Below are 14938 nucleotides of genomic sequence, written 5' to 3' on the forward strand. Positions count from 1 at the left end.
AGCGGTAATGGACAATTCCACTTCCAACCTGTAGGGGGACCGAAGCTGGCAAAGCTCTCGGGTTGCTTTAATGAATGTCCGTTACATTCAAGCCATTGACAAATGAGTTGCTACGAAGTTAAGTAAGACTATCAGCTCCACACAACTCTCTGGATTTCTCAGTATGACTATGTTCAGTAGATTGTGGCGTCCGGTGACTTTTGCACACAGAAACTCGAGTGAAGATATTAATCCTCCGTGTATCCTTGGTTACAAGAAACCGTGTGGGGTGCGCGATCACTGAATGCTTGTATCATGTGGACGTGCCGACAGTTTGTCGTCATTACTTGGGGGGCGACAAACAATGCTATAGCTTTAAGTTTAGCCAACAAAAAGTGACCATCATGCAGCGACAACAATTAAGTTTAGGCACCAAAACGACTAGTTAAGATTACTAAAAAGATTGTGGTTTGGGTTAAGGGGTCCCCTTAAATTGAACTCCTGGGACAAAAAACACCCGTTTTTGCTGGGTGAAACTTTTGAGTTTTCTCCTTAACTTCTTTCCATACATGAATTCCGCTCCCCGGTTTAAAAGCCCGGTGTTTTAGGACCCACCCAATAAAAGTCAATTAAAAAAGGAACACGCTGACTTATTGGGATATATTATATTCTCAGAAGGCGAAGCACGGCTAATCTCAGCTACTTGGGCGGAGTGATTTGCTCGCAGCTCCCGAGAAGCCCCGTGGTGAGGAGCAGAGAGTAGCAGGGCTTCGCCTTCTGAGAATATAGTCCCCAGTATGTATACCGTTAGAAGATGGCTGTGTGTCATGTGACCTTGTTATTAGTACACGCTGTGACTATACAAATCACAACATGGAATTAGGAAAATGTTATTTTGTCACTTATTGGGAGCAGTAGGCTAGATGGAGCCAGTTACCTCCAGGATGTGTGCTAAGCTAGGCTAGATGGAGCCAGTTACCTCCAGGATGTGTGCTAAGCTAGATGGAGCCAGTTACCTCCAGGATCTGTTTTAAGCTAGGCTAGATGGAACGGGTTACCTCTAGGATCTGTGCTAAGCTAGGCTAGATGGAGCCAGTTACCTCCAGGATCTGTGCTAAGCTAGGCTAGATGGAGCCGGTTACCTCCAGGATGTGTGCTAAGCTAGGCTAGATGGAGCCGGTTACCTCCAGGATGTGTGCTAAGCTAGGCTAGATGGAGCCGGTTACCTCCAGGATCTGTGCTAAGCTAGGCTAGATGGAGCCGGTTACCTCTAGGATCTGTGCTAAGCTAGGCTAGCGGTGGGGGCGTCTGACATAGTTGGGACACACACGGAGAGGAGAAGGGTATGTACGGACTTAACTAACTCTGGGGGGTACGGTGAATAAGACAAAGTCCAAATAAGTCGGCGTGCTCCTTTAAGGGTACAGTATACGGCTGAAACTAACAATTTTCCTGTCGATTAATCTGTTGGTTATTTTCTCGATTAAATGGATGAACTTTTTGGTCTCTAAAAAGTCAGAAAACTGTTAAAAACATGGATAAGTGTCCCCAAAAGCCCAAGATGACATCCTCAAATGTCAAAGAAACTAGAAAATATTCACATTTAACAAGCGGCCATCACACAAGCATTTACCTCCATCTTACAAAATGTACTCAAAACGATCGATCGGTTATCACTATAGTTGGTGATCCATTTAACAGTTGACAACTAATCGATCAATCTTTGCCGCTCTAGTACTGGATCTACCAGAGGGGGGAGATTGAGCCGTCTGTGTTTATGTCACACTGAGGCTGGTCGGCTCGCACAGATACGACTCCTGGAAACCCCGCTCTGTTTACCTTCCCTCTGTCCTTTTAATGCACATAACCTGCAGGAGGGAGGGAGGGAGGGAGGGGAGAGAGTTCAGCGCCCCCATCACTCACCAGCAAACTCCACCCCAACCAAACATTCCTCAGTCTCTTATCTCCGCGTATCGTAAACACAGAGGACAGTGTGTGTGTGTGAGAGAGAGTGTGGGTGATAGGGTTCAGGGGTCAGGGGTCGCGGCAGTTTGTTTCGAAGCAGGAATGCGTCCTGGATGACATCACCCAGAGAGCGCTGATTAAAAACAGCCGGGCAGCCTGGCTCGGCCAGCGGTGCAGCAGCCTGATAACACGTTGGATACCGAGATACTGTAGAGATGGAGGCACACGGGCAGCTCCTTTGTTGATTTGGAGGAGGCCCGGGTGGCCAAAACGCCGTCAGAATTGGGGGCTGCACAATATGAGAAAAATCATCTAAAAATTGTGATTATTTTTGACCGATATTGCAAATGCAAAAAAGGTTCACGATATTGGAGGGAATTGTCATTTCTGGTTGGAGCATAGTTGCTCCACAACGGATCAAGGCCACACCCAACTTCCTGACCTCAAATGTTAATGGCTAAGTTTGGCTGGCAATGAATCATATTTATACATATATACTTAAGCATTTTATTCTATTTAGTCAATTTTTTTTATTTTTTTATTGCTTGTTCTGTGTGTTGTGTGTATGACATGTATGTGTGTAGTTGTGGAGTAGGTTACCATTTATTTCTGTAGCCTCTTGGCCAGGTCATGTTTGTAAATGAGAAGTTGTTCTCAAACAGTTTACCTGGATAAATAAAGGTTTTAAAAAAAACAGGCTACAGCATTTGGGGTTCTCTTTTAAAGAAAATGCACATTTTTCTTGAAGGACGCATCGACACCCCCCCCCAAATAAAGTCTTCCACAGAGCTAGAGGAGGAAATACTGCTTAGTTACACTCTCCACTTTAAAATATATGCCGCCTTTTGTTGGTAATGTTCCGCTTCGACAGGTTACAGACAACAGAAGTGTTCTGGTGACTTGGCCCTGAGCAAAATCATATTTTCAAAACAAAGGCCGGTGTTGGGATGAGAGTAACGCAACTCTTTAAAAAAGCCAACGAGCCGTTTAAACGTCTGTATACAGAGACAACAGAGCCTGGGGGTGCAACGGGAGCACGAGGAAAAGGACACGTCCTTAAAAAGCTACAAGGACGGGACAGTAGCTCGGTCAGTGGGGAGTTGGGTTGGGAACTGGAGTCGCTGGTTCAAGTCCCCGAACGGACCAAAGTATGGTGGTGGACTGGTAGCTGGAGAGGTGCCTGTTCACCTTCTGGGCACTGCCAAGGGGCTCTAGAGCAGTGGTTCTCAAGCTTTTTTTCAATAATCTACCCCTTTTGAATTGAAATTGAATGAAAAGTACCCCCTGACCAGCGCTAATCATTTTCGGTAGAAAGAAAAAAAAAAAAAAAAAAAAGTCTCTATAAAAAGAGTAACAGTACAGCGCTGTCAGCCATAGATTTACTAAACGTTCATTTAAATGCTAATGAGAAAAAGACAAACCGTTTAAAAAAAAAAAAACACAAAAACTTGGAAAATGGTAGAAAGAAGGAAGGAAATAAGAGAAAGAATAGGTCAAAATAGTATCAAAAACTTCCAAAACAGTGACATAAGAAGAAAGCGAGAAACTTTTAAAAAGTAGAAGTATAGATAAGGTGGCAAGATTAGGTCAAAAGAAGGTGGCACAAATGTCACATTTTTGGTAGAGAGAAAAAAAAAAAAAAAAAAAAAAAACATATAGAAAAACATAAAAGAGAGAAATATGGAGAGTTTTTAGTGATTGTTGTGGGCAAAAATCCTTGATTATGGGCACATTTTCTTAAAAAATGCGATGGACTATGCTATGATATTTATGCAATTTTATGCAATGAAATTGCGGAAACTTGCAAAAACTGCAGTTTGATGAAAAAGAGAAAAAGAAAGTGATTCTCCCAAACACCCTGTTTTTCGATGATGTTCACGTAATTACGTCACTTCATAACATTTCCATGGCAACAGGGTGAAAATAGCTGCTTGTGTGTGAAGTAAACGCAACATTTTTCAACTTTCTGCTAAGATATATTATGGGACTTTTTTGCAACGAAAATTTGGGGATTATGAAATCATGCAAGCCCTGCATATTTTGTGCCCAAATCTGCAATTTATGCAGTGAAAGTGTGGAATATTTGAAAAAATGCTCATTATACATTGAATTATGCGAGCGCATAATCACGTTTTTTGGGAGGGACTGTTGAGAGGAACAATGTTCTGGACATCAGCCTTGTAACTATTAAACATTTTGTTAAATATCTCCGGTACCCCCTGCAGTCCTCCAAAGTACCCCTAGGGGTACACGTACCCCCCCATTTGAGAAACACTACTCTTGAGCAAGGCCCTGAACCCCCCACAACACCTTTCTATAGGCAGCCCCCTCTCTGACATCTCTCCATTAGTGCATGTACAGGTACTGAGCATGTGTGTGTAAGTCAGGCCTGTGTGCAATGTGTGTAATAACAGAGTGAAAACATAATTTCCCTTGCAGGATTTATCAAGTATAAATTAATTATTAAAATCAAAAACTCCTTTTTCATCACTTTAAGCCCCGCAATTACACTTCATAAGCAGCACGTTATTGTTGGTCAGTGTTGAGCTGCTATTTTGTCTCCTGTTGGGAGTTTAATCTGCAACAATGGATCATATTTATATTCGTGTAAAATGAGTTATAGCCGTGATATATTTCAGTAAAAGCATTATGCTTTTTCCTACTTTTTTAAAGTTTTTGTTGCTTATTTTTGAGTTTTTGTTGCCTTTTTCATCAACAAAAATTAGACCATTTTTTCTATGTTTTTGGTTGCCTTTCTGGAGGTTTTTTGGTGCCAATTTAAGGTTTCTAGTGTTTCCCCTCAAAGACATTTAAAAGTAGTTTTTTGTCAAATTAAACTATATTGTACGGTTTAGAAGACTACTTGTGTGTATTCGTTCTCTTGTATTATATCTAACCCGGAAGAATAGTAAATACTAAAAACAAGATTAAATTTTGGCAATGGGCATGAAAAAGAGGACAAAACATTGACCTTTTCCCTTAGGGTTCTTTCACTGGATTAACTTGATATTATTAACCAAAAAATATAAAGTAAAAAGGTTCTCAACAGCCTATACATACAAAGATATACAAGACCTGTTTACAAAAACTCTATCAGAACTATTACAAAACTATGTTGGAAAAAGTGAGAAATGTTGGGAAAACAAATGCAGGAAAATGTTAAAAATAAAAATGTTTTTCTTCAATGCTGAAATAAGTGACCAAAGGAAAAAAAAAAAAAAAAAAAAAAAAAAAAAAAAAAAAAAAAAGACAAAAAGAAAAGTAAAAAGTGACCAAAAAAAACCATCAAAAACATCGCCAAAAGGTGACAAAAACTTGTTTAAAAAAAAAGATTATTGGACAAAAGCAACAAAAAAAACGTTGAAAAAATTGTGGCAAAAGAACAACTAAATGTTGAAATTTCGACCAGGAAAAACCCAAAGTTGCACGGTCGACAGGAAAACACCAGGGTCAAATCTTTTTGGCCAAATTTGTCTTTCCGGTGCTGCCGAGGAACTAAAGGCGACTAAATGGATCAACAACACTTGATCTGGGTCAAGAAATAACTTTCAATCTCAATCTATAACCCTTATAAATAGTACTGAATCTTTAAAAAGAGAGAAATCGTGAATTTTCTAATGACAATAAACTACATAAACAGGATCAAGTTACTGTCTGAGGGAGACAGCTTATAAAAAGCAGAACAGATTTGAAAAACCGGATAAAACTAAACTTCTCAACGCCTACAAACGGAGAATGAGTCACGCTGTCTGATGTGGATGATGGATGCCAAACAGGCGAGCTGACTAAGACGACAACGTACGTGGTGGCGAGTGTTTCTGGAGTGATGTCATAGCGGCTGCGTGGCTCCAGACTGACGGCATCTGCTGAGTGGACTGAATCACAGCGAGCCTCCTCCTCCTCCTCCTCTTCCTCCTCCAGCTGTTATCTGCTTGAGGAACACCCGGCCAGGCCTCTGCTCTCGCTGGGACTCGATATAGAACTCAAGAAGGCATTCGTGACGGATCCACGCGTCGAATCTCCCGAGACAAACACTCGCACTGACAAAAGATTGCCACGTTTGCCGAGCATCTGATGAAATCGCTCCGACTGGAACATTTAGTCTTTGACCTAAATCAAGGACGCAACTGTGGGTTCGACATGGGGGGGGGGGGTGAGATCTCCAACTATTTAGGGAGGTACCGGGACAGGTCAGCATGTATTTAGAAACGCGCCAAAAACCTCAGAAATAACTAATACTCGAAAAAAGCAGCAAAAACTCTTCAGAAAAAAACCTCAAAGTAGGCGAGAAACTGAAATTGTCCCAAAAAACATCAAGACGGAAAAAAAACTCAATGAAAAAGGCGAAAATTGTCCCAAAAACAACTCAAGAAAAACTTTAGAATGAGCCAAATTGATTATTGGGGGAGGAAGGGGGAGGGTGTAAATTACACCTATGAGCTAAAAATCACATTTCGATGAGTAGGTTTTGACTAGAAGGAAAAACCTCCAACAACCCAGACATTCATGAATTCCTTTTCAAAATAAGAGACCTGATGACCCAACCGAACCGAACCAACCAGTGGTGTAGTCTCCGTGATACGCAGTATACCCACTAAGAAAGCTCCAGGATTTCCATATACACACTTAAAAATACCCCAATGACCCACAACAACATACTTTCCATTATATTTTTGATATATTTTGAATTATCATCTGTGTTTTTCTTATTCACGTAGGCTAACTAAAAAGGGATTTCCCCGTGTAAATTGGTGCATTAAAGTGTATATAAATGCAGGAAATTAAGTAGTTGATGCTCAAAAAAAACTTTCCTGGGGGAGGACACCCAGACCACCACCCCACTATGATATGCCCCCCCTCCTCCCAAAGGCAGATTCTGGCTAATATTTATACAGCACAGAATACCCACTACATACAATACTAAACGAAGGAAAAAGGGTCGAAAAACGAGTCTTTTTATACTAAAGACTTTCTGCCGATTAAACCTAACCCTTAAAAACCTTAAAGAGGAACATTAGAACGTTGTTTGCAGATTTTGTACGACAGTCAGACTTTGCCCGTTTCCAGTCTTTGTGCTAAGCTAACCGTTAGCTAGCTGAAGCTTACCGGACAGACACGACAGTTGTGCTTCTCATCCAACGCTCTGTTAGAAAGGCTAACACACAGACCCACAACTACACAGACCCAACGACACAGACCCACAACTACACAGACCTAACGACACAGACCTACAACTACACAGACCCAACGACACAGACCTACAACTACACAGACCCAACGACACAGACCTACAACTACACAGACCCAACGACACAGACACACAACACAGACCTACACAACAACACAGACCTACACAACTACACAGACCCAACGACACAGACCTACAACTACACAGACCCAACGACACAGACCTACAACTACACAGACCCAACGACACAGACCTACAACTACACAGACCCAACGACACAGACACACAACACAGACCTACACAACAACACAGACCTACACAACAACACAGACCTACACAACAACACAGACCTACACAACAACACAGACCTACACAACTACACAGACCTACACAACTACACAGACCCAACGACACAGACACACAACACAGACCTACACAACAACACAGACCTACACAACTACACAGACCTACACAGACCTACACAACTACACAGACCTACACAGACCTACACAACTACACAGACCTACACAGACCTACACAACTACACAGACACACACAACTACACAGACACACACAACTACACAGACACACACAACTACACAGACACACACAACTACACAGACCCACACAACTACACAGACCCACACAACTACACAGACACACACAACTACACAGACACACACAACTACACAGACACACACAACTACACAGACACACACAACTACACAGACACACACAACTACACAGACACACACAACTACACAGACACACACAACTACACAGACCTACAAATTGAGTCCAAGACTTTTTGGGTCTTAACCCTTGTGTTGTCTTCCCGTAGACCTTAACGCAACTTCTCCGTTTTTTGGGTCAAAATGTAAAGTTAAAACCTCCAGACACTTTTGTCACTTTTCCCAAAATTCTTTGTCAATTTTTTTTTTGTTGACATTTTTATTTTTTTTATTTTTTAATTGCTTGTTCTGTGTGTTGTGTGTATGACATGTATATGTGTAGTTGTGGAGTAGGTTACCATTTATTTCTGTAGCCTCTTGGCCAGGTCATGTTTGTAAATGAGAAGTTGTTCTCAAACAGTTTACCTGGATAAATAAAGGTTTAAAAAAAAAAAAATAAAAAAAAAAAAAAACACACGACAAACTTCATAAAAAGACAAAAAAAAGCCCTGACAAAAAGATTGACAACTCCAACGACCCGTTGGTGACCAATAGGAGCGTAGAAAGCTCTTTAACTGTAAACAAAAGAGGAGAGGAGAAAGAGGACTGACGATGTCATGAAAGACGGAGAGCGCCGATTGGCCGGGGTCCAACGTGTCACGACAACAATTTACGACTCCGATAGACCGTTCTGACACAATAAACCGTCTCGAATGACCGAAAAATCCCCACGTTACAGTCACGTGGAGCAGCAGGATGAGCTCTTATCTCCACCGTTACCCACTGGAACCTGACACAGGATGACGCGCCGACTCGGGCGACCTTTCACCTCTGGCACAGGTCAGCGAGACCACTTCCCCTCTCCGTGAAAGCGCCCGGGGCCTCGTCTTAAACTCGCTGCCTTGATTCAGCTTTTTAATGGACGCTCACCAAAACACACACTTTTAAAACTGAAAATAATTAAGATTACTGAGCAAAATTTAAAGATTAACATGGTTCTTTTGTTGGATCATTTTCAATCCCAAATCCACCCCCCTCAAAAAAAAAAAAAACAACCTGCGTGACCCAAAACCCTCCCAGTATAATCCCACTGTTCCCATTTAGACAGACATGTTTATCACACAAAACACACACACTGGAAGCATGAAAACACTCCCAACTAACCTTTTATCATCATCAGCAGCAGATATGAAATGTTTTTTTCTTTTAGATTTCTCCAGAAGGAGACCGATTTCTCTCCTCTGAGCCGGATAAAAGTTAGAATTTTTTTTCTAATCTTGAATTGATCCATTATCCGAACTATTGCATCCCAATTTTCTTGTAAAAACAGCGGGTTGCGGGTGTGGGTGAGAGAGGGTGAACAAGCAGTCTGCATCTGTATATCGGTGTATTTGTAGTGTATCTTTTGTTATGTAGCCATTCTGTGTTTACAAGGTTTTTAAATCTTCCTTTCAATAAAAGTTATCCTTTCAATAAATTGAAAGTGAATTGAATGAGTGCGTTTGTGAGATTTAGTGTGTGTGTGTGGTGATTAAAGATTAACCTGAGCTCCTTCTGTGTGTGTGTTCAGTAGAAACAAACAGAAACCAGCAGCAGAAACCGAAAACACACAATCGATCACATTACCTTATCAGGTTCTGTAGACCCTGTTTGGTGGAGCTTCTTCTCAGCAGAGCGTTGGACATGTTGGCCTCTTTATCTTCTTCTACTCCGTCTCTCTTTCTTCTTCTCGTCCCCTTCTGGGAGAAACAAAACAGATAACACACACACACCGGACGCTGAGAACAACTTTCTCTTGTGTTCACTTAGTTTCCACCTCGACTCTGAAGTAGCTTTCTCTCCTGCGGCTGCACCGAAGCCCAGAGCTCAAAACAATGTGTGTGTGTTACACCGCTATAGACTCTTCTGGTAGTTCCACACACACTCTCTCGTATATCACACACAGGTTTCTCCCCTGCAGTGCTTGCTGGGAGTGTGTCGGCAGTGTGAGTGACTCCCTACTCTCTTGGAGAAGTCATTACACCCCCACCTCTAAACAGACACACAGAGAGAGAGAGAGAGAGAGAGAGAGAGAGAGAGAGAGAGAGAGAGAGAGAGAGAGAGAGAGAGAGAGAGAGAGAGAGAGAGAGAGAGAGAGAGAGCCCTCTGTCCTACACAGACACACACCCCTCCCTCTGTCCTACACACACACAGAGAGAGAGAGACACACACAGAGAGAGAAACACACACACACCCTCTGTCCTACATGTGGTTTTCATTGAAGAGCTCAAAGCAGCGGGGCCCAACATCTCTCTTTTCTTTGCTGCCTTTCTCCGTTATGCCGGGTCATGTGGTCTTCCCTGAGGGGGAATGAAAGACGATATAACCCCCACCCCCCCCGCCAAAAAAATAAAAAATAAAAACTACTCAGGAGGAGCAGATTTGCAGAAATCGGTTTGTTTTTTATCTCTTTATTGCAGGCATGGAGGAAAATGTAGTCCATCACTAAAGGTATAAATGCCACAAAGTCACGGTTTGGTTTATACCGGAGTTTAGGAGTCACGGTTCAGTTTAGGAGTCACGGTTTAGTTTATACCGGAGTTTAGGAGTCACGGTTCGGTTTATACCGGAGTTTAGGAGACACGGTTTAGTTTATACCGGAGTTTAGAAGTCACGGTTCGGTTTATACCGGAGTTTAGGAGTCACGGTTTAGTTTATACCGGAGTTTAGGAGTCACGGTTCAGTTTAGGAGTCACGGTTCGGTTTATACCGGAGTTTAGGAGTCACGGTTCAGTTTATGAGTCACGGTTTAGTTCATACCGGAGTTTAGGAGTCACGGTTCAGTTTAGGAGTTACGGTTTAGTTTATACCGGAGTTTAGGAGTCACGATTTCGTTTATGCCGGAGTTTAGGAGTCACGGTTCGGTTTATGCCGGAGTTTAGGAGTCACAGTTCAGTTTAGGAGTCACGGTTTAGTTTATACCGGAGTTTAGGAGTCACGGTTCGGTTTATGCCGGAGTTTAGGAGTCACAGTTCAGTGAGAGTTCGCTAACAGAAAGAAAAACCCAAATGCATAAGGATCCCTTCATTTTAATTGATTTGAAAAGACAAAGGCAGATGATGTTTGGGCGGTATCACGGTACACCAGGGGCCATTATTTCAACAGTGTTGGCGTAGTTCTGTAGGCTGAACCGAATATTAGCATCACTCTGGTTGCTTCGACAAAAAGCCAACTGGATTTTTGAATCAAGATAAGCTTTACAAATTACCACTATTTTTTTAAAGCGTAAAAGAAACAAGCAGAATTAACCATGTTTAGAGCTTAGTACAAGAAAACGTTTGTCTCCAAAGCCTAGTTAAGTTCCTCCTGATAACTTTTAGGATGCAATTAAAAAAAAAAAAAAAAATTTTACTGCGTGTAAATCACCGCTCATGCAAACACATCCCTTGTGGGGGGAGGGGCTTATAGGAGACTAGTTGTGGGCTTTAGCAGAAAGGGAGCGGGGGACTGAAAAGTTGTCTGTTAACATTTTTGGGCTAAGTCCTGGATCTTCACAATCCTACCTACGGCACTTTTAAATTAAATTAAGGCTTAAAGTTCTACCTAATTAAGGGCGTGGTCACCTAAAGTGGCTAGCTCAGCAACCAGGCTTCATTTGGCAATTTTCAGATTAGAAATTTGTCTTTCGATAATGCAAAAGCAAAGAAAAGCTGGGCTTCTGTTTCAGCACCGGCAAATGTCGCAACCAGTTTATTTAAACTTGGAACTCACTCCCCAAACGCATCCACCAATCGGTCCATGTTCAAATCACCTTTTTACAGCTGCTTTTAAGTTTTACTAATGTCTGTATTTTAGTGTGTGAATGTTCTTAGTAGGGCTGTGTACTGGCAAGAATCTGGCGATACGATACGTATCCTGATACATGGGTAACGATTCAATACATTGCAATATATTTCAATACTGTGCATAAGGCGATATATTGGGATTTTTTTAAAGTATAATTTAAAAAATATTAAAAAAAATATATATAAAGACATGATGTGCATACAAGTCAAAGAAGTGTACTTCAGGTAAACCATTCAGTACACAGAAAATCAAACTAAGCTAATGTTGATATGCCAAAGTAGGCCAAAGTTCAGCCATAGCTACGTTGTTAGCATCTAGCAAAAAGTCAGGCACTGTTATTTAGGCACTGCTAGACTAGGGGTGCGTCTCAGCATAGCCATCTAACGGTAGGGGGTTTAACAACATAAATGTGAACCACTGTCATACATTAATATTTTTGAACATTGAAAAAAAAATATATATAATTAATCGACACAGTATTGCAAAATAAAATATCGTGATACTCAAGTAGATTTTTTCTTACACCCCTACTAGTGTGTGTATTTCCTTTTATAAACATTGTAAAGTGTATTTGAGTGTTAAAACAAAGAGCTGTATAAATACAATGCATTATTATTATTATTATTATATTATTATTATTATTATTATAAACTGAAATGCTGGAGTGCTGAACACCATGTTGTACCGATAATATGATATTATATGATATATTACGAGTTTACTGACACGTCGCTGCTGATTGGGTAACAACCAGGGTGACACAGCCAATAAAACGAGAGACCCACCCACCAAGCATCTCAAAACTTGGTGCACACCGTTCCGAGGAAACTGTGTGCACCATTGTGCGGTTTTTAAAAATCAAATTAATAATTCATTTTTAATCTCTCGGTGAGATATCCTGCTCGGCTAAATTCTTTTGCAGAATGCTCTCCGGTCATCCAACCATCTCTCTCTCTCTCTGCTCGTCACACAAACTAAACTCTGCGTCTTTGTCTTCGCCCCCTCCCCAAAACCCTCACGCTTACATAATCAAACACACGGCTGTTGCTAAGGCAACTCAAGTCATCACCATTCACACCCTGGAGTGCTGGGAAGTCCTGTTTGGTGGCACGTCAGACAAAAGGGCATTCTGGGAAGTGAATTCATGGCCCCTCTTCATGCTCGTAAAAACACAAGTGCGGTTTCCAACAAACACTGACCTGAACACAACCTCGGCACTCAAGACTCTAAAAAAAACAACAAAAAAAAACATTAAAAGGCTGGACTGTTTCCAGCTACACAATCGGAAAATACACTCACTAACTTCCAATCACATCTGCATATATATTTGCATTCGTTGTTTCTTAAAAAATAAACCATGATGAAGGGAAAACAATACCTACACTGCAGTGAAAACTGAAGCTACAAAATGGATTTTTAGGAAGGAAGAACACAACGGAAGGTTAAGGTGTCTCTGGGTAATTGTGATGCAATTTCACCATATTTTCATACATTCTCCAGCAGTAAAATCATTTTACATTAACACACACACAACTTTGAGGTATTTTAACATTACCATGTGTTCCCCCAGTGGCTAGAAATGGTGATAGGTGTAAACCGAGCCCTGGGTATCCTGCTCTGCCTTTGAGAAAATGAAAGCTCAGATGGACCAATCAGGAATCTTCTCCTTATGAGGTCATAAGGAGCAAGGTTACCTCCCCTTTCTCTGCTTTGCCCGCCCAGAGAATTTGGCTGGTGGGACTGGCTCTAGTGGCTGTAATTCTGCACCAAGGCTGAATTTCAGGAAAGAGACTTCAGATACAGTATTAGTAGACCACTAAGGTCTATATAAAAGACTTCAGATACAGTATTAGGGGACCACTAAGGTCTATATAAAAGAGACTTCAGATACAGTATTATAGGACCACTAAGGTCTATATAAAAAGTATCCAAATAGCAGCATGTCATAGGACCTTTAACTACATTTCCTTAATTATAATTGCAGAGTTTTTCTGAAGGAACATTTTCAATGCAGGACTTTTACAAGCCACAGAAGCGTTTCATAAATTAACGCCCCTGAGGTGGCAGGAAATACTACAATCCGCTGGAGCGTTTTCCGTCCTCATACTGCATCTAAACCAGAGAACATAACGGTCGCGTTTAGACACAAAAACTACTTTGTTTAAGTTTAGAAAAAGATCATGTCTTGGGTTAAATTCAAACGTTCCTTTTACTTACCGTTTACACACGTGAAGCAAAACGTGTCGTAGCTCCGTTGATTGAATCAACATAAAACTCACCACTAAAAACAAAACAAAACAATGACAATAACCAAAGAGATCGGTGTGTTTTGTCGAACTGAGCTATCATCGCAGCACGTCCAGTCTGAAATACCACTTGATGACAGAGCGCACAGCTGATGGCCAATTCTCTCCCGCCCCCCCTCTTCAAAGCCAGGCAACAAAAGCACAAAGCAAGCCAATCCACTTTTACATGTTAAGAGCATTACAATGAGAAATAAATAATGGAAATCAAATGTGCAATTAATTGCAAGTCAACCATGACATTAATCCGATTAAATATTTTAATCGTTTGACAGCACTGTAAATTATCAAGTTAAGTTAATTACTTCATGGCCTGCCAGGGTCTCTAAGATCGATCACTCCTTCAAAACATCACTCTTTACATGGAAGGAAACAGTTGCTGTAAATGTTTTCCTCATGTGTGACTGGACTTTTGTTTCTTATACCAATATTCAGGATACTTTATGTAAATTATTTTGTATAAACTGTTTTACCAATTTGTATGAATTTTTAACTGTTATGTCTTGTGTAAAGCACTTTGAATTGCATTGCTGCTGAATTGTGCTATACAAATACAATTGCCTTGCCTTACTTTGTCCTTTCCTTTTTGTTAATGTATACATGCAAGTATGGTTGTACGTGTGCGTATGTATATTATGTAGGTACACGTGCAGTTTAGTGTCCCAAATTATTTTCCAAAAACTGAGTGTCCCAAATGATGAGGGTCTTATTTGACACAGGTCGGTTCATTATTTTCCAAAAACTGAGTGTTGCTAAGATACCATAAAGCTACCATCTGCAGGATTATGACTGAACCCCTCCCAGACCATAGCGATACCCATGCGCCTTACGCTACAGTCACATTAGCTACAAAAGAGAGCGCCACGCACTCGCTTGTGGGCGCTCCTGGGCGTGCCTAGCCTACCCCTGGTTGCTTGGCAACAGTAAACCAAAATTCGCCGGTCCTACCTTCAAGCACGTCTTAAAAGTTACTTCAAAAAGGTATTGTTAAGTCACAAAAACAATGT

The 14938-nt window shown here is 41.2% G+C and overlaps 1 protein-coding gene across 4 annotated transcripts in view; it reads right to left on the minus strand.

The window, feature by feature from the left end:
- The window catches only part of lsp1a (lymphocyte specific protein 1 a), a 69917-nt gene that overhangs the window by 43565 nt on the left and 11414 nt on the right, over positions 1-14938 (minus strand). For 3 of the 4 annotated variants that reach the window (XM_028584374.1, XM_028584372.1, XM_028584370.1), the window contains exon 2: positions 9430-9542. In XM_028584374.1, coding sequence (XP_028440175.1) covers positions 9430-9488 — 59 coding nt within the window. In that variant the 5' untranslated portion in view covers positions 9489-9542. The remainder of the gene's footprint in view (positions 1-9429; positions 9543-14938) is intronic. The other variant, XM_028584371.1, reaches the window with a different exon arrangement.

Source organism: Perca flavescens, chromosome 8 (genome assembly GCF_004354835.1).
Source record: "Perca flavescens isolate YP-PL-M2 chromosome 8, PFLA_1.0, whole genome shotgun sequence".
In the NCBI taxonomy this organism is placed as follows: domain Eukaryota; kingdom Metazoa; phylum Chordata; class Actinopteri; order Perciformes; family Percidae; genus Perca; species Perca flavescens.